This window comes from Apis florea, unplaced genomic scaffold (genome assembly GCF_048593485.1).
Source record: "Apis florea isolate Af1SG1 unplaced genomic scaffold, ASM4859348v1 contig_3078_pilon, whole genome shotgun sequence".
NCBI classification, from domain to species: Eukaryota; Metazoa; Arthropoda; class Insecta; order Hymenoptera; family Apidae; genus Apis; species Apis florea.
Window position 1 is genome coordinate 2,165,550 of NW_028256702.1, and position 23,043 is coordinate 2,188,592.

The following is a 23,043-nucleotide window of genomic DNA, read 5'->3' on the forward strand; positions in this document are numbered from 1 at the left end:
AATAATGCATATAATATATATATATATATATATATATATACATATGTTATTGGAATGTATAATGTATAAATATTTTACATATAAATATTTACATTTTGTTTATTTCCTAATAAAATAAAATTTATTTATAATGATTCAAAATAAAAAATTAAATATAAAATTAATATTAAAAATTATTTATAAAAGACGTAATTACTTCAAAATCATTGAAATCAGAGAAATGTATCTTTTTATAAATAATTTTTGAAAGAAATATAATTGATAATATAATAAAAATAAAAATTAATAATTAATATTAATGATAACATAATAAAAATAAGAAATAAAAATTAAAAAACTATGTTTAATAATATATTTAAGAAGAAATTAATTATTAACTATTCTATTATTTATTCTAGCAGCATTATTAAGCCTAGAAGGTTATAAATATGTTTTCTTCGTTCCATCCTATATTGAATATTTATTGGGTAATAAATAAAACATGAAATATAAATTATAGTAATAGAAAACTAGTGAATATTAGTATATTATTAATAAAGAAAATTTTCTTTTTTTTTCATAATAATAATCAATGGTGGAAATTGTGTTTAGTTAACATTAATCAATAGTTATGGAAATAATTTTTTTTTATTATTAGTCTTGATTATAGATTGATCGAATATTTTAAAAGAGAAAAAAATTCAAATTCGAAAAAATGATTTTTTGTTTAATTTTTGTACGTTTCAGAAGAAAGTAAAAAATAAATTTTTTTTTGCTTTTATTAAATTTTCGATCGAGATATAATGATCAAAAAATCAAGCAAAAAATTTTTTTCATCATGAATAACGGTTATTTGTAATCAAACATAATTTAAAGATAAATTAAAGTTAAAAGAATCAATTATATAATAAAAGTATAATTTAAATAAATTGATTTTAGAAAATGATGATTATTTTAAATTATTTGAATCAAAAAATATAATCTGTAACATAATTTGTAACATAATTATATTTTTCAAATAAACAATTTTTTTCTCATATTGTCGAAAAAATATTAATAATTAAAAAGACAATCTATATAAATTAGGTATTAAATGACTAATTTAATGTTATATAATATTTTAATGAATATCTATTATATCTATTAAACAAGAAATGTTTAATTTATTTTTTTTTATATATATTTAATGTAAAATAAATGATACATTTAATCGTTAATATTTGAAGAAAAATTTAATATACATTAAATTTAATAAAGAAATTGAAATACACATTTTAAGAAAAAACATTAACTTTAAATTTTTTATATCTATAAAAACGAAAATATTATAACTCACTATTAGTACTCACTATTATTATTATATTTTTTAGAAAAGCTTTCATAAAATACACTTTTTAAAAAATTAAATAAGATACATATTTTGAGAAATAATACGTTTCAATTATTCTGATTTAATAGTACGTAAACTTTCGAAATTTTTATATGCAAGTTTTTATTTCATAACGTCTTTTAGCTACTTCACAACTTGTAAATTTTCGTGACCCAAGCAATTTAATACGCATTCGCGTGTATGCTTACTCCTCTATTTTTTATGAAAATCAATCCTATTGCAATAAAATTGAGATTAAAACTTGAGCTGCACTCCTTATAACTGTATTTGTTCTCAGCAAACCTATAATATTATTTGCAATATTTATGCGACAACCGTGAATGCAAAGCAAACAGCTATCAATAGCATATAAGTTCCATAAGTTCCATAAGTTCCATAAGTTCGAACTGATAAGTTTCTTTTGAAAATTTTAGTTTGTGGTAAGAATCTGTATGTGGATATACAAATGTGCCATAGTAAATTTATTCATAATGATATTATTTTCAAAACTTATTCTATGTTGCACATTTAATGGAATTCCTTTAATGAAAATTTAAGATTTGATGTAAATAACCAATTTGTAGGAAATGACAACAGCTAATACAGTTACTCAATCTGTAAAGTATGGTCTTTATTTTGCTGCCTCATGGCCGGGAGCTCCATTTTCGATTTTACATAAACTTTTTTGGACGATCGTTTTCTCTTCACTTCATATTTCTCAATATAGTTATTTAATTATGCATTATAAATACGATGCTCTTACGGAAATAATAGATAATATTAGTATTTGTCTACCATTCAGTTTAGTGTGCATCAAATTATTTACTGCTTGGACACAAAACACGTAAGTTTTTACTTCGATTATTTATGAAATAAATTCTTTTTGAATTTGATTTTTATATTCACAAAATTTTCGAAATTTTTTAATTTCAAATTGCTTATTATTATTTTAATCATAATAAATTTTTATATCTGAAAAATAACTTAAATTTGTTAAGTTAATAATAATAATCATAATGAGTAATAATAGTAATCATTTTTTTAGTTTGTTAAATTTTTATACTTTCGTTTTCCTTTATATGAATTACTGTTATGGACTGATTAATTGGTATTGTAATTGTATCATTAATCAATAATAAATCAATAATAAATTTGAAGTCTAAATACAAAATTGATTGAATTATTGATCGAAATTTTTATATACTGTTTATACAATATATTCTTTATTCGGTTAAGAATTTCGAATTAAATAAAAATGATAAAAATTTTTAATTCAAGAAACTTAAAACTTTTTAAGTTTCAAAGAATTTTATATTATTATTATTAAAAAAATATTTTAAAAATGAAATTTATTTTTAGAAGTTACAATATTTCTAAATGAATAATTACATTCTTTCTTATTATGTTTGTCTAAATTTATGTAACGCAAGCAATGATTTTTATATATTTTTATATAATTTTTACATATTTTATAATTATTTTTAAATATTATATTTTTATGAAGTTATTACAGTATATTGTAGTTTTTCTATTGAATATAAGTTTATTTGAATTGAAACAAATATTATTTCAAATAATTTTAATTATTTTTATTTATACTACAAATTTTAAATTTTAAAAAATGATTTATTTTAATTAATGATTTTTTGTTTCTTTTTTAATGGTTTTAATAGCAATAATTATTGTATTTGAATTAATTTATTTTATAAGAATTTAATTTTTGGTTCCAAAGAGATTTGTTTCGTTTTACAACTAATGAAAATTATGATTATTCCTTTCATTATGCAAATATGAAAGGAATAAAGAATAAAGAAGAATATGAAAAGAATAAAAGAAGATTATTTTTTTTCTTTTAAGTAAATAAGTCTATTTCGGAATTGATATTTTATTTCGGAAATATTAAATTTTATTTCATTTTTACATATTACATTATATGCAAGAAAAGCCAGTTTTCAATCGTTTAAAAACTAAATATGAATTCAATAGAAATTTTATTATTATAATTGTATATGAATTTTATATTTTCGTCTATTTTTTAAATTTTTCATTTTAAATTTTACAATTTTTCCGTTTTTTATATTCATATATATATAAATATATAAAATTTAATAGATTAATCATTATTTATGAATAATACTATATAATATATAATTAATTTAATGTAATAATAAGCAAGTCTTTCGCTAAGTTCTGCAGATTTTTTATTTTGATTTATTTTTTACTTTGTAATATTTATTAAAATAATATCATTTAATAATTACAATTTTTATCGTAAATGGAATAATATTTATTATTTATTATCAAATAATAAGTTTATTATTATTTATTATTATATCAAGATACATTCCATTTGAAAGTGAAGAAATTGTGAATTTGATTTTTCATTTTGTTGACTTTTTATTATTTTTCAAGTATTGTAATGAAATAATAATTGAATATATGTAATATATGAAGTTGAAAATAAATTTCATCATTCTAATTTAAATCATTATTTACAAAGAAAGATTTATTTATCTATAGATTTCATTGATTTCACTGATTTAATTTTAATGATTTAAAATATATTTGTGTAAATTTTGTACTTTTTCTTTTACATATAATTGCTATTTGGCTTTAATCAAAATATCAACAAAAATTTGTTTAATACTGCGTATATTTTTATAGTTTAAAAAATTTAATTCTATTGACTTTAAATTTTACGTATTAAAAATTATTTTTCTAATTAATTTTCAAAATTTTATTTTAACCATTGCTTATTATTAGAAAATTATTAATAAAAATTATATTTTAATAATATTATACAAAATTTCCAACAATTAATTAAAATTGAATTCGAAAATTATATTATGTTATAATATTTTGTTTTGCGATAAGACGATCTATTTTAATTTATCTATTCTAATCAAATCATTTAATCTAGTTTAATCAAAATTAACTCATGGAAAGATAAAAAAATCGATTTTTAATAAACTTGTATTGAAATATTTATTAGTATAGATTTAAATATTTCAACATCAATTGTACAATAAAAATTATAAATATTTAAAATTATCTATTAATTATAATATAAATTTTTATACAAAACGTAATTATCTTCTCTTCTTAATTTTTTTTAATACTAGAAAATTCCTTAATTAACAATATATGTATATATAACTATGCATATTAATAGTACAATAAATAATATAATATAACATATATAAAAAATAATTTATATAACTAACTAATTATATAACTATAAATATTTATAAATAAAAATAGTGCTTCTTGAGAATTTGAAAATAATCAGAATAAATGATTTACTGATAAAAGCATTTATATAATCCTTGAATGGTATGTAATTTTTAAGTGTAGAATAAAATTTCTATTTTATTATTTTCAATTCTAACTTGAAAGATTAAATTCTTTATATTTATTAAATCGAATTTCTATTTCAATAAATTAAAGTATGTAAAAATTTAAATAAATAAAATTTCAAAAACAAATTTTTAATAAATATTTTTGAAATTCATTTTTACATCTTGCATAAAGTTCTATATTCTAGAAAATATATTAAGATTACTATTAAAAAATGATTATGCTGGTTTATAATTTAAAGAAAGATTAAATTAGTTTACTTAAAAATCTGTTTAAAAAAAGCATTGTAGAAATGAAATCTCATTCTATCTACATTTCGCTTTATTTAACATAAACTTTAGTTTAAATTCTTATAATTTTTTGTATTTAGTTTTTAGAATTGATTATCAAAGACGTCTGAATATATTAACATCCTATGCATAACAAAATTGTTCAAAATATTGCTCTTTACAAAATATTTCAAAATTATTGAAATCAATAAAATGTGCTTTTTTAAAATAATTACATTAATTTATTTGGTTTAATAGAATTATAGTTAGCAATAATTTAGCAGAATTTGATTTAAGATTATTAAATTTTAAAATTATGATCATTTTGACGGTATTATGTCTTTTTTTTAATTTTATGTCGAGATATTATATCAATATATACAATTTATAAAAGATTAGATTTAAATTGATGTATTATATATAATATATTTAGATTTAAGTCATATTAGATTTTAATAAATCTCTACTCAAGTATTTTGTGAATTATTATAATTTTGTAATATCAATCGGAGATTTACATCGAATCAATAAAAATATTTCATTTTATAAAAGTCATATGTGAATATTTGATGAATATGTGATATTTTGATATTTGTGTCACTCACATTATGATTGAAAATTAACGCTTTTTGATATTTTTATCTTTATATTTTTATTTTTATTAAATCTGATTTGAAAAATTGATATTTTTAAATCTGAATTCATTTAAAAATAACTGAAACTCATTCTATTCATTTTTTTCAGTATTTATCGGCATTTTCAATTTTTGAGTTTAGCAAATGTATCAATAAATTTAAATAAATATTAAAAAATATTCTATATCTATATTTATTACAAATACAAATATAAACATATAGATGCTATACATATGTGTAATATATATCATGTTACGTTAGACAAATATTACATATATATTTACAATTATATAAATCATTCAATTTAAACAAATATTTTAAATATGTAAATTAATATTTAAAATTTTATTTCAAATCAAAATTATAAAATTTTTTCTTATTTCGTAAAAATGAATAAAAATAATTATAATATCTTTTCGAGCTCTTTTAATCTTTTATTTTAATGATTGAATGAAATTAAAAAAATATCACAGTGATATTAAATTTAAAAAATTTGAATATGTTAAAATTGAGAAAAAATTAATTAGAAATTAGATTCAATCGAATTTCAACTTAAATCGAAATCATTAAAATATAAATTTAAGATGGTTAAAAATTAAAACTATCACCATTTACAAGCAATTTGCAGAACTTAGTGAATGATATAATATAAATGTCATTAAAAAAAAAAACTATATTTGAAACAATATTTCACAGTCTAATTCGTAGTATTCTATCAACTATGGAAGAAGAATGTCAAAAATATGCAATAATGGATACGGATAATTTAATATCGAAGACGGCCTATTTATCTTATCGTTTGACGAGTATTATAATGTTTTCTTGTGTAGCATCTACTGTTTGTTATTTAATCGATATTTTTTCGTATCAAGAAGTTAATGTAACTAAATCTCGAGAATTATTATTAAAAATGGATTTTCCTTTTGATACTAATAAATCACCCATTTATGAGTTTGTAATAATTGTACAATATTTTTATCAAGTATCATCAGCTTTTATGTTTGGTGTATTTGCTGCATTTCTTTTGATGATAGTAAGTATTAATAGTAAACTATTTTAGATTTCTTTTATTGAGATATTCTATTTTTAAAAGAAATTTGTTTGTTAACAATTTAATCAGAAATAGTACTACTTTTTGATGTTAAAATATATTGTTATACAATTAAATTTTATTTATGTAAGTTTCTATCAATTAAAATAGTTTTTTAATTAAAAGTGTTTTATATTAAGAGGATATTTTTATTAAGATAATAAAAATGATTATAATAAGATTTATACATATATATATTTTTTAAAAAATTAAAATAGGTAATGTTTTGTAATTTTTGCATGCATATCTATATATATATTTAGTTGAATTGAATTTTATACAAATAGTCCAGATAAATTTATTTAAAAAAAAAGTATTTGTTATTATTATCTGAAATAAAATTTTTTTAAATTTAATATGCTTTCAATTAATTGAAAAGTGTATAAAATATGCTTTACAGTAAATTTGTATTCTTTATGGAGTGCATCCAGTATTTAAGTTAATCTATATTATTTTTTATTTATCACTTATTCATGCATTTCAAGTATATTTGTCAGACATAAACCATGTTAGTCCAAAAATATTATTCATTTTGTTAATTCGTTAATGTTATTTATTTCATATGAAAAATAAAATATTTTTTCTTTAATTAAATAGATTGTATAATAGATAAATATTTTATTTCGATAGTTTTTTGAAATTAGAATCATTGACTTTTATTAGTTAATAGATATATTAAAATGGAATACAATACAAAATTTGATCAATAAATTTTTCAAAATATCACAAGATATAACAAATTACTTAATAATTAAATTCATTGATTCCATAAACTTTTGTTAGTGATTTATAATAATATAAAATATTTATAATAATTTAAATTATTATAATTATATATATATTTATTTAGATTTATAGATATATAGATTTATTTAGCTTCAATTTGATATATAATTTATATAATTTTAGATATTAAAAGAGATATAATAAAACGATGACTTCATTACATTAAAATCATTTTTTAGAAATTTCGAAAATTGTTTTGAAGAAAAACCATAATCATCAAAAAACGAAGATTATTTCAAAATATAAAAATTGTATGACTTCTTTATAGATGAACTATCAGTTTAATTTAAAATATATTAAATTAATTTCTATAGTTTATACAAGAAAAAGAGATGGATTTATTAATAAAATTAATTCATTCCCAAAAATGTTTTAAAAAGTTATGTCTATCATATATATCGTAGATCTCTAAAATCTTTCCTAATCTATATAAATATTATTATGAATTCTAAAATAATTTAAAAAATTAAGATGTAAAAGATAAAGATTTTATAAAAAATTATGTTATTTGCATGAAAATGTTTGGGTTTTATAAATTTTGAAAAAAATTCATTTTTTGTCCTTTACAGATACTGAATGGCTAATTTTAATTAGCCAATCATGGAAATTTAGAATCATAAATTACTTTTAAAATTCAATAGTGAAGAATATGCTATAAATTTTGAACTTGACAGAAAACTCCCTCTGACAAACTTTCAATTGGACTCATCTTTCATTATCAAGAAAATTTCGAAAGTCATTTTTCACGCATGCTCTACTTTTTTTTCTTTTGACATCGCACAAAAGAATGCAAAGAGTTTAATAGAAACTCTTAAAAGCGCGAACATTTTCCTTTTTGAGCAGTCGAAAAATACAAGTTCGAATTAACATATAAGTTCAAAGAAACAGAGTTCAAATAGTATAACACAGAATTAAAAAGCAACGAAGAAAGAAAATATAACAGAAAATACAGATACAGATACTGAATTTTAAACATAATTAGCAATGCATTTGTTCGGTGATAATCATAAACATCATATCACATACATCGTAATTCGTGAATAAAATTATCAAAACAAAATATTTTTATATCACAATCTCATTTCAAATATAATAAGGGAGTCAATGCGTTGTAAACTAAATGATTTTCATCCTGCAACACACAATATATGCTTATTGTTAATAATTCTCATTTATCGTTTATAAATACAATATCAAATCGACATCGATATTTTCACATTAACATTAAACATTCAATTAACATTAAACAAAAAATGATGATGAAAATAATAATAAAATAATAAATAATAATAATAATAAAATTATTGAAAATAATATGACATTATTCAATAATTTTTAATTATCTATACATCATATACATCTTTTTTAATAAGATAAAATGAATGAACATTCGTCACATGAACATACGAATAGCAGCCAATTGTCTCTTAAACATTCAGATTATTAGTATTATGAGATCGTGATAAAATAAGTACATAAATAAAATAAATTAATCTATATATATATATATATTACTTTTAATCAATTTTTCGTTTTGTTTTTTAATATGAAAACGTTTTCAATCTTCGAAAAAATTCAATTGTAATATATTGAAGTAGAGATTTTATTTTTTAAAATAAGTTTAAATAGATTATTGGACAATATTTTTTACGAATTTATAATATTTCAAAAATCAATAATTTTTTAGTTAAAATTTAAGATTTTTTAATTTTGTAATATATAATCATGTTTAAAGTTTGGAGAATGTCGATTTTCTTTAAAAACTTTTAGAATATTATTCGATTTCAAAAAATATTTTCAATCTAAATCCGATATTTTCGAATTGTTACATATTTTTTTAATATCTACTGATTTTCAAGTGAATATTTATTATTTGATTTATCATGTTGTTCAATTAAAAGAAAATATTTTTGGAAAAATATGACGAGCGTCAAATGATTTTTAAATTTATAAAAATTTATTATATTTACAGATAAATATTTATTACAGATTATAATATTTTATTTTTCTCGTTGCAAAGAATCGTTTGCAGTGGATAATAAATGGATAATGGACTAGACTATTTATTTTTAGACATTAATGTCTCTTTTTGGAAAGTAGAATTTATTAGCAAAAACCCTTTTCGTATAATTACAATTTAACTTTTTTTAAAGTTTCATCATTCGAACATATATCTGATTATTTTCTTATTTAAATATTTTATTATCCTAAAATATATATTTTCTATTAATGAGATTACAGTCTAAAAGTGCAAATCCTTTCCCCATTTTAGCAAAATTAAATAAAAACGAGCATTTTTTGATTATTGATTTAAACTTTATATATGTATTCTATTAGAATACATGTTCTAATATAAATTTCTAATATAAATTTTATTTTCTCTAAGTAAGGTTTAAATAAATTTATTTATAATAGTCCAATATAATATTAAGGATTTATCCATCCTACATTGAATATTTACAAAAGAATATATAATTATTTCAATAATAGAATGAAATGAATTTTAGACTTTTAATAATAAACAAATTTACTTTCTATAATAATATTTAAGAATCAATTCAAAAAAGAATCATTTCAAATGTGATTTCAATTAATAAATTTTGTAAGATAATTCAAACAATTTAAATTACTATTTTCATTAATTTTATAAATTTTTGACCAATAAACTGTAATAATTTAATTTTTGTCTTCCAGAAAATAATATATCTTTATAATATATCTTTCTAAAAACAATTTTGAATGAAAAAATTCTTTTTGCAAGATTATAGAAAAGATAGAAATGATAGATCTAAAATAAATTATTTTATAAATCTTTTTAATTTATCCGTTTATATTATAACTATTTCTTTACATATTTATTATGAAATATCAATTAAATTTATAATATATGAAGAATAACAAAAAAATGATTATTATTTTCAAAACAATTTATTGCAACGATTTCAATGACTTTAAAATAAAATAAAACATATTATTATATAATATGTTATTATTATAAATTATTTAAAATTTTGCTATATATAATATATATAAAAATCACCGAAATTGGTAAGCGTATCTTTCTTTAAATAATTTTTGAAAGATAATTTTGAAAGAAATATAATTGATAATTGATAATAAAAATAAAAATTAAAAAACTATGTTTAATAATATATTTAAGAAAAAATTAAATCTAGCAGCATTATTAAGCCTAGCAGATTATAAATATGTTTTCTTTGTTCCATCCTACATTGAATATTTAAGTAATAAATAAAACATGAAATATAAATTATAGTAAAAGAAAACTAGCGAATATTAGTTTATTATTGATAACGAAAATTTTCTTTTTTTTTTCATAATAATAATCAATGATGGAAATTGTGTTTAATTAATATTAATCATTAGCAGTTATGGAAACAATTTTTTTTGATTGTAGTTTTGATTATAGATTGATCGAATATTTTAAAAGAGAAAAAAAATCAAATTTGAAAAAATGATTTTTCGTTTAATTTTTGTAGAAGAAGTTTTAGAAGAAAATAAAAGTCTAATAGATTTTTTTTTGCTTTTATTGAATTTTCGATCGAGATTCAAAAAATCAAGCAAAAAATTTTTTTCATTATGAATAACGGTTATTTGTAATCAAACACAATTTCAGTTAATAAGAATCAATTATATAATTAAGAAGTATAATTTAAATAAATTGATTTTAGAAAATGACAATTATTTTAAATTATTTGAATCAAAAAATATGATCTGTAACATAATTTGTAACATAATTACACTTTTCAAATAAACAACTTTTTTCTTATATTCTCGAAAAAATATTAATAATTAAAAAGACAATCTATATAAATTAGGTATTAAACGAATAATTTAATGTTATATAATATTTTAATGAATATCTATTATTACAAGAAATGTTTAATTTACCTTTTTTTCAAAACGTAAATTAATGATACATTTAATCGTAATATTTGAAGAAAAATTTAATATACATTAAGCTTAATTAAGAAATTGAAATACGCATTTTAAGAAAAATGCATTAACTTCAGGTTTTTAGAAACGAAATTTATTTAAATCAAATTCATAAAATTTATAACTAATAATATAAGAATATTTTTTATTTGTTTTTTACACAATAAAAATAGCATGCATACAATTATTTAAAATTAAAATTTAATCTTTTTAATCATTCTTTTCATTTGTGTAATTTAAATAAAATAAGAAATTATACTTACTACTATTATTATTATTAAAAAAGTTTTTACAAAATACAGTTTTTAAAATTAAATAAGACACATATTATAAGAAATAATATATTTCAATTATTCCGGTTTAATACTACGTAAATTTTCGAAATTTTTATGTGCAAATTCTTATTTCATAACATTTTCTAGCTATGTTTTCACAACTTGTAAGTTTTCTTCGATTCGTGATCCAAGCAATTTAATACGCATTCGCGTGTATTCGCCTATTCCTGTATTTTTTATGGAAATCATTTCCTGTTGCAATAAAATTGAGATTAAAACTTGACCAGTATTCTCTATAACTGTATTTGTTCGCAGCAAACCTATAATATTATTTCCAATATTTATGAAACAATTGCGAATGCAAAGCAAATAGCTATCAATAGCGAACAAGTTCCATAAGTTTGAATTGACACGATAAGTTTCTTGTGAAAATTTCAGTCTACCATAAGAATCTGTACATGCACGTATGGATGTGCCATAATAAATTTATTCACAGTGACAGTGGTATTATTTTCAAAACTTGTATATTGCACGTTTATAAAAGTTTTTTAACGAAAATTTAAGCTTTGATATACATAAATTTGTCGAAATGACGTCAATTAATACAATTAGTCAGTCTGTAAAATATGGTCTTTATTTTGCTGCGTCATGGCCAGGAGCACCATTTTCGATTTTACATAAATTTTTTTGGACGATCGTTTTTTGTACGCTTCATATTTCTCAATACAGTTATTTAATCATGCATTATAAATATGATGCTCTTACAGAAATAATAGATAATATAAGTATTTGTCTGCCACACAGTTTAGTGTGCATCAAATTATTTACTGCTTGGAAACAAAACACGTAAGTTTTTTATTTTGATTATTCAGTGAAATAAATGTTTGTACATATATAAAATTAGAAATTGAAATCTAATTTTTATATTTACGAAATTTTCAAAAATCTTGAAATTCAGGTTACTTATTTTTACCTATATTATTAATAATAATTATTTATAAATTTTGTTGTCTGAAATTCTTCGAAGTAAATTAATAATAATAATAATAATTTCTTTTGTTTGCAAAAAATTAAATTTTTATATTTTATATTTTCTTCATATAAACTATTGTAATAAATTGGTGAATTTGTATTAATTAAGAGATTATGTATCAATTAAAATGAAATATAAAATTGAATTATTAATCATATCATTCTTATATATTGTTTATACAAATTATTTTTATTATTATTAATAATTTATAATAAATTATCAAAATTGAAATACGACAAAATTGGGAAAAGTTATTAAACTAGATAATTATTGGAAATTGGTATGAAATGTAAATTTAAGATGAATTAAATTTATTATTATTTATAACGATTTAAAATAGATAGTAGAATTTAATAAATAATACAATATAAATGTCATTAAAAAAAATTGTATTCCAAACAATATTTCACAGTTTGATTCGTAGTATTCTATTATCTATGGAAGAAGAATGTCAAAAATATACAATAATGGATACGGATAATTTAATATCGAAGACGGCCTATTTATCTTATCGTTTAACGAGTACTATAATATGTACTTGTATAGCATCTACCGTTTGTTATGCAATTGGTATTTTTTCGAATCAAGAAGTTAATGTAACTAAATCTCGAGAATTATTATTAAAAATGGATTTACCTTTTGATACTAACAAATCGCCCATTTACGAGCTTGTAGTAATTATACAATATTTTTATCAAGTATCGGCAGCTTTTGTGTTTGGTGTATTTGCCGCGTTTCTTTTAATGATAGTAAGTATTAATAGTATAAAATAATAAATTATTTTATTATTAAATTTCTTTTATTGAGATATCTTATTCTGAAGAAAAAAATTTTTTTTTTAAAGATAAGCTTAAAATGTACACATGTATTTTATAATAATATATAAAAAATATATTTTTTTAAAAATAATTTAATAATTTAATCAAAAATAGTATTTTCTGATATTATATTATATTGTAATATAATTAAATGTTATTTATTTAATTAGAATTAAAATAAGTTTTTTTTATATTAATTAAATTCTTTTATTAAGATAGTAAAAATAATAATAAAAAATTTTTACGTATGTTTTTTAAAAAATCAAAATGGGTAATGTTTTGTAACTCTTGCATACATATTTATATCTATACATATATAATTTGCAAAGATTGTATAGATATTATATTTAGTATATCTACATATATATCTAATATATCTATACAATATGTTATATGTCTGATTGAAGTGAATATATTTAAATATTTTGATTAATATGAAAAGTTGATATAATATGGTTAATATTTTATTGCATATTGTTATAAATGACTTATACAATTTTCATACAAAATATAATACATGTTTATCTAACTTATGTAAATTGAAAATATTAATTTTCAAAGTTGCATACAATTTTTTTATAAATACATACATTATTCGGATTTTATTTATTATATATTATTAATAATAGATATATTAATAATAAGATATATTAATTAAAGATATATTAATAATAATAATAATGGATGAATTTCATAATTCATTTATTTTAGAAAGAAGAAATATTTATTTTTATTTCAAATGAAATTTTTTCTATATTAAATTTAATTTTGTCTGCTTTCAATTAATTGAAGAGTATATAAAATACACTTTATGATAAACATATATTTATACATATATATTTTTTATGGAATATGTGCAATATTTTCTTAATTTATGTTGTTTTCATTCATCACTTATTCATACACTTCTAATAATATTTTGTCAGGCATATATTATATTAAATTAAATGATCCAAATATATCGTTTATTTTATTAATTTGTTAATATTATCTATTTCAATATTTTATATGAAAAATAAAATATTTCTTAATACATTAAATAGAATATATATAATAGATAAATATTTTATTTTAATAATTTTTTTGAAATTAGAATTAACTTTGTTTTACTACTTAGTAGATACATTAAAATGGAATACATGGACAAATTTTTTTTAATATTTATGATTTCTAAGAAAAAGTTTTATTTTTTAAATTAAAATCAAAATTTGATCAATAAATTTTTTGAGTTATCATAAATTACTTGATGATTTATTTTTATTCATTTTACAATATTTTGTTTAATAATTTATAATAATTTTTATTTTTAATAAATAAAATAATAAATTTCCTTTCTATATATAAATAATTTTGAATTAAAAAATTTGAACTAGATTTAAAATAGATTAAAAGAAGTTATTATTTTACAGAATTATCAATTCTTAATTCATTTACATTGTAAACATCACTTTACATATTTAAAATTTTAATAAATCTATAATTAACAGAAAGAGGAAAAATATAATATAATAAAAATAAAAATAAAAATTAAAAATTAAAAAAATATGTTCAATTAAAGACATTTAAAACAAATAAAAAATTAAAAATCTTTACAGTAAAAATCAATTTTATGGAAATTTTCTTTTACACTAAAATTATTTAAATCTGGAAAATAAAACCAAACTATTTTGATTATCATTTATTAAATAATTATTATCATCATATAATTTGATTTTCTATAAATGATTTTTTATTTCATTCTAAGATATATCAAAAATAAAATAAAATTAATAGTAGACTTATATTAAAGCATTGCAATAAAGGATTAATATGATGTAAATTTTATTTTATTATTTATCTTTCTTGAAATTATTTATTATAAGAAATTGATTAGTAGCTTCATAATTTTTGTAATATAAAATATTTTTTAATATTAATAACTATGTATGAATATACATACATAATAAAATAAAAATGATTTAAATCATTACACTTATCGCAATATTTGTATTTTGATTGATATTTTATCGTATTATATAAAAAATATATTTTTAATATTTTTACTTTTGATTGAATAAAATTGAAAATAAAAAATTGTAATTTTAATCGTTTTTAGAAGTCGTCTAATTGCATGCATTTGATAATTTTAGTAAAACATTACCTATTTTTAAATATAAATTCTATATATTTTTACAATATATAATTGAGATAATAGCTAAATTATATAATGTTGCTTTATTAATTATTGCTGTTTACAAACAAAAAATTTATTGCTTAGAAGAAAGAATTATTAAAAATATGTTAAGAAAATTCAATATTAAGAAATTAATAATTTATGCTATATATATGGAAATATCTTTCTATATTTTTCTTAAGTTTAATATCTTTCGATAAAAAAATGTGAGATTATATTGAAACTTATTTTATTTAAGAATTGAGATTATCACATTTAGGTACTTCATGTAGGTTGTCAAATCGATATCATGTGTCGGATGTTAATTAAAAATATGCATCGAGATGAAAATAAATTAAAATTCTTTATTAAAAGGCATCAAGAAATCATCCTATTGGCAGATAAAATTGAAAAGTTTTTTACTTATATAGCACTTAGTCAACTTATATCAAATACTCTACTTACTTGTTGTTTGGGTTATCTTATAGTAATTGTAAGTAACACTATTATATTGTTGTATACATAATAATAATAATAATAATAATAATAATAATAATAATAATAATTATATTGTTGTGCCTCCAAATATGAACACAATTGTGATTGTAAAAAATTATTTTTGATTTGTTAAAGAATTTGAATTCATGAACTTTCCTGATTTCGAATGAAAAATTGAAAAAATTATTTTTATTCCTGATATGATTAATTTTAATAAATTAAAAATTTTCATTTTTTCCAAATTTAAAAAATATTATTCAATAATTTCATTTTTTAATTATATTTTAGTTTGTACAACGAAAACATCTCTTAAAGATAAACAAGTATTTTTTTATTTTCTTATATTTTCTTATATTTAATATTAATATATTTGTAAAATATCTTTGGAAATTCAAGAATACAAATTCAGAGAAAACAAATACAAAAATTGATATAAAAAATAGTATGTATAAATTGAAGATGATAAAAATTCTGTCTCCATCTTGCTTTATTTAAGATTAAGTTAAATTGCTTACAATTTATAAAATGAAACAAAAACATCTTTTTAATCATGATTAAACAACTTATTATCAATCACATCATTCTTACACAATCTAATATTTTATTTAACAATTAATGCAAATTTCTTTTAATAATGCATTTAGATTTTTAATGCATTTAGATTAGATGAACAATTATTCATACAACTATTCAAAGAAAATTCAATAAATAAATATGTTCAATAAAAAAATCCATGTCCAGTAGTAGATTTTTTTTTGTTCAATGTTTAGAATCCAGCCATAGTTTGAAGCTCAGAGCTTTGAGTTTTGAAACGGATGTTACGATGAACGTTAAATTTAACGGACGTGACGTCGTGGTTACAGTTACAACTGGTATTTGTTTCGGACGTTGACAAAAATTTTATAGTTTTGAAAAATCCCTTGTATCTAAATATTTACAGACGATATAGAAATAACAATTTATTGTGTTAAGTATAAATATTATGAATTGTATTTAATTGAAAATTAATGAAACTAAATTTCCTATTTATAAGGATTAATTAAAAAGTAATATATGCTTGCGTATATACAAAATGAAAGAACAAATAAAAGAATCTAGCTAAAAGAATATAATTATAAAGATGCAAAATATAATTTTCTTTGTTTTAATTGTTTATTAATACATTACGATTTTCAATAAAAAATACTAAATAAATAAATATAATATTGACTATATACACATGTCTTACACTGCTCTAAAAAATTAAATCAATTTCACATCCGCTTTTTTTTATTGAACAATAATTATTAGTTCAGTTATTATACATCATGTTGTATTTATATTGTACTAACAACCAATAATGTACAATAATACAGCGATTGCATGCTATTAAATTTAATTTAATAATAACAATCATTTTTTGCATATATTTCAAAAAAACTGCAGAAAACAATTAATTTGATTAAGGAAAAATTATTGAGGATCCTTGATAACATCAATATACAATATAAGGTTATGGTCATCAACATGATTAAAATAAATAACTATTAAAAAAATTAAAAAATTAACTTTTTATAGCTTTTTAGCAAAAATTTTAATAATTTAAATAATTTTGAAAATTTTAATAATATATATTTCAAACATATTAAAAAGTAAAGTAAATAAATGATTACTGTATAATATATTATATATTAAATATAAAAAAATTTTTATATTTATAAATATATTTTTTTTAATTATCAGATATAAAACAAAGAATAAAAAAAATACAAAATATGAATATAAGAAATAAAGGATAATTAAAAATCATAATTCTCATAATTCTGTTTGAATAACAATCATTGATTTTATCAAAGATATTAAAAATATTTAATACAAGCAAATTTTTTATACTTGTGTTCTTGGGAAACAACAATATTTTATTATATATTATTATTATAATATATTTGCACGAAAATATATAATACAAAAAAATTTAATATTACAGACATTACATCTTGGTAATAATATAATATTAATAAAATATATCATGTTTTATATTGCTATTTGTACAGAAGCATTTATATATTGCTTTGCTGGAGAATACCTGAGTATCAAGGTTATTAAACAATATATTAAAATATCAAAATGATCAATTTTTTATTACATTTTTTTATCATGGGTAATATAACAAATATTGATTTATGTATTTTTTATATTGTTCCAACATAATAATATAATTTCATTTAATCAGATAGTAAATTTTTAAATAGTATATAAAGCATTTCAATTTAATTAACCTTGTATTATTGTGTGAAAAAATGAAATAAATTTGAATGGTTTGAAAAGAATATAATCTCATATATATAAATAAACATTACAAAAAAAAAATGAAGTATTAATATTAAATGATATATGAAAATATATTAATGCAATAGATAGTAGTTTTTATAACGAATTTATTGAAAAAACTAAGCAAAAATATTTAGGAAATTATTTTAATTTCAAAATTGCAAAATGACACGGTTAGTCTTATTGTTGCTAAATGTTAATTAATTAATATTCATTTTATTTAAAATTATTTTTTGCGTGTATTAATAGATATTGGTTATAGCTAACCATTAATTTCAACTATATAATTTCAGATATATTTATAAAATATATATGAAACCGTTGATTATAATTGCTATTGCTAGAATCTTGTATATTTTTAAATTACATATTTTCAATTTGACATTTTGAAATTTTTAGCTAAATTTTTAATTTTAAGTATTTAAAATATAAATTTATCTTTCTTGATGTCATTTTGAGTTATATTGTTATTATACAACAAATGAACAATTATTTTTAAACATTTACATTTAATAATTAATTATATTTATATAATACATCAAATCTCAAAATTATTAGAATTGATATTTCCGGAAAATAAATTTTGGAGAAAAATATATTTCAATAATATTATTATCATTGTTAAAGATTAATTAATTCAATTTGTGTTATTTATTTTATGGTAATATTTTATTTACAAGTGATTAGATTATATTCTTTTCAAAATCATAATATTTTATCTTAATGTAGCTATTAATTTACGAATTATTTGTACCAATAGATTAAGATGATATATTCAGTATGGGAATAAAATAAACTTCTCCAATATTATTTAAAAATTTTTTTTTATTATTTTTTTTATTTTAAAATATTATTTTAAAAATAACAATTAAAGAAATTTAAATTAACAAAGAAATTTATTAGTAAAATAAAATTTTAATTTTTTATTTAAATAAAAAATTTTTTTTTAATTACTAGGTAAAAAACATGTACTTTGTAATTAGATTTTTCAAATAGAATATATAATAATTTGGAACATTGTAATAGAACATTGTAATAATACATAATATAATAAATAATATAATAAATAAATTAAAAATGCATTATATTTTATATTCATGCATTTTATATTCAATTTATTGATATATAATGTATAAAATTATATAATATTTTATTTATTGTATAAAATAATATAATTTTATATTAAACACAAAATATAGAATAAAATATATTTCAAAAAATGATATTATGATAATGACTGTTATAAAATAAATATTTTTAGTCATTATTAATAGTAATATATTTCATATTACAATCTAAAATCAAATTATGTTTTAAAATGATTTAAATAATATAATATTTATAAAAAATATTACAAATATAAAAACAATGAAAATAGTTATTCTATATGTCTTTGTTAAAATTTGCTTTATTAGTTATTAACAATTTTGCATAAAAATGCTCTTTGCAAGTAACCAATCAAGAATTATTATATATCTTCATTGACTAAAAAGAAAATTTTAACATTCCTAGAATGTAAGCATAAACTTTAGATAAATATAAAGTACATTTATATTATTTTATTTTTATAATTTATAATATAATTATATATCTATCTAGAATCTTTTTGATTTGGAGAAGTTTATTACTTCAATACTATGCACAACTTTTTTCTTTCTCTTTTTTTCACTTGATTCTATTTAATGGAAACTCTATTCTTGTTAAATCCTAATTAATTCTGTTCAAAACTATTAATATTTAAATTCAATTATATATTAAGAAAATTCATGAATAATTTAATGTATTTGAATGAATAATTAAAAAATTTTAAGCTTTATTTATGATTAAATATTAATATTATGATTAAAAATTCATTAAATTTATTAAATTTTATTTTATTGTTAAATTTTTAATGTAATTTCGTCATACTCACATTTTTTTTTAAAATATAAAACATAATATTAATATATGTTTTAATGCTTTCTTTTTAAAATTTTATTTTATTTTAGAGTAAATTGATTGCCGATACAGCATATGAATTTCTTTGGTACAACATGAATCCAAATGAAAGTCGACTTTTAATACCCATAATATTGAGAGCTCAAAAAGGATTCACTTTTACTTTTGGAAAATTTGCAACTCTCTCCATGGAAAGTTTTACAGCTGTAAATATAAACTATTTATATTTTTTGATTTTAAGTCTTTTAGTATTTTATCAAATTTTTTTTATATAAAAATAATACTAAAGATAATATTGATTTTATTATTTATGTTACATTGTCTAATAAGTTCGTATTGTTTTTAGATTAAAAGAATATCTTTTCCAAAAAAATAAATAAAAATTATTCGATTGTATTATATATAGATATTATTTTTTGTTTCTTGTAATAATCAAATTAATAAATGGTCGTTTCAATATTTAGAAAGTACTGAAATATAAAAAAAATAATAATTTGTTGAATTTTGATAATGCTATTTAATTTTTTTGACTTAATTTCTTTTTATTTTTCTTTTAAAAATCTGTAATTGAGAATGCGTACAGATCAAATTTAAATTCCAAAAACTAAAATATTTGTATCTCAACAGTTTTTTTAATTATGTGTTTTTTTAAAATTTATATATTTTAATAAAGTTAAATAGATTTTCTATATTAATGCGTTTTACATTTTCCATTATAATTATTTTTACATTACATTAATATACTAGAATATTAATAATTGGAAATCGATTCGAAAAATCAAAACAAATATAAAGATTAGTATATAAAAACATTAATTAAACTATAAAATTATAGGAATTTAAGTTTATAATTACTTAATAATAAAGATACTTAATGAAATAGAGATAATATGAATAGAAAGTTATATTAATTCATCTATAATGTGAATATAAATTATTTATAATAATTCATTTTATATTTTTGTATATTAACTTTTGTGTTTGTTTATACTCGAGAATCGATTCTTTGAAAAATAAATATATTATGTATATAATACATATTAAATATTAACGATTTTATTTTTGTTTTTTTCTATATGAAGTTTTAATGAATATATTTCTTAATTTTTTTTTAAAAATAGAATTAGATATGGTATATTTTCAATTTAAGAATAAGAATAAGAAACTGTAATATACTTATATATTTATTCTAATAAATATGAATTTTTATCACAAGATATATTCTCAAGAAATATGTATATATCCTATAAGGATTGAAACTTTTTCAGTGATTTTAAATAATTTGTGAACTGTTTGTGAATAACAATTTATTTTGTTGCTCAATTGACATGAGCAATTTGTAACATATTTAAATAAAATCTTTTCTTAAAATCAGCAAGATGTTGGAAAGATGTATTTATTAATTTGACATTTTGAAGTCTTGAATTTAAATTAAATAAAAGATAAAAATATAAATATAATAAAAACGAAATCTTAATTTATTATTAGTATATTAGAAGAATTTATCTTAAAATGAAACGAAAGAGAGAATCAACATTTTATTTATTTTTTAATTAAAATAAATTAAATTTATTTTATAATTAAAATAAAAACACATGAACTTATTAGACAATTTAATAATGACGTAAAATATAAAAATTTTCTCTTTCAGTGACTTAAATAACATATTAATTTATATTTTTAGATTATGAAAGCATCAGGATCGTACATGTCTGTATTACTTGCAATGACTTAAAAAATATTATAAAATTTGCAAATATTATAATGTAGTTTTTCTTAATTTAAATATATTTACATTTAACTTGAATTAAATAAATTAATAAATAATAAATTAATAACAATAAATGCTTATATCAAAAGAAGATGCTACCTCATGCATGTAAAGACAAAGGAAAATGTTAAATATAGAACATATACATAAATATAAATTTTTCTGTATAATTTTGCAATAATTTTTAATATAAAACTTCATTTATGTATATAGCCTCAATGATGAACGAGCAATTAATTAGATTATTTATATAATAATAATCCATTGATTTTTTTACTATTTATTATTTTTCATTTAAATAGAGTTCATGTTCAAAAATAAATGAGTTCAATTGCACATATAATTCATTTTTTAATTATGTTATATTTTTATTTTTTTCCATAACTGATATTTATACAGTTGAAATGATACTTGATATTATTCAAATAATAAAAATGCAAATATAACTCAGCTTAATCGAATATTGATAAAAATGGAATTTCAATAAATGGAGTTTATATAAATAAAATTTTACTAACTTTCTAAAATATTTATATAACTTTTAAAATATTCTCTAAAATATATATATGCACATATACAAATATATATATATATATATGAATATCAATGAAATGCTCAATAAATAATTTTGTAAATCATTATGTGCAATATACTTATTTTGGTTAAATTAGATAATTATATTTTATCATGAATAAATTTTTTTTTTAAAGAAAATCAAAAAATATTTTTGGTAATAATTAGCATTTTAGGGAATAGGAAAATATAATTCATAATATTAGTTTTTTGTATCAAAAATAATTGAAAGAGAA

General features: G+C 17.5%; 1 protein-coding gene across 5 annotated transcripts; it reads left to right on the forward strand.

Annotated features, from left to right (window-relative positions):
- The first annotated feature begins 1,678 nt into the window (after window positions 1–1,678).
- LOC147657576 (odorant receptor 4-like) lies at window positions 1,679–22,391 on the forward strand. Of its 5 annotated transcripts, XM_086908400.1 has the most exons (7): window positions 1,679–1,788; window positions 1,933–2,192; window positions 6,306–6,642; window positions 15,998–16,210; window positions 18,182–18,292; window positions 20,514–20,669; window positions 22,148–22,391. In XM_086908400.1, exons 2-7 carry the CDS (start codon window positions 1,936–1,938, stop codon window positions 22,196–22,198), a joined length of 1,125 nt encoding a protein of 374 aa, XP_086764526.1. In that variant the 5' UTR covers window positions 1,679–1,788; window positions 1,933–1,935; the 3' UTR covers window positions 22,199–22,391. The 5 variants fall into 5 exon arrangements, with proteins under 5 accessions (XP_086764526.1, XP_086764528.1, XP_086764529.1 ...); XM_086908402.1 differs by lacking the exon at window positions 18,182–18,292; XM_086908403.1 differs by lacking the exon at window positions 22,148–22,391 and having other exon boundaries at window positions 18,182–18,355; window positions 20,514–20,642.
- The last annotated feature ends 652 nt before the right edge of the window (window positions 22,392–23,043 follow it).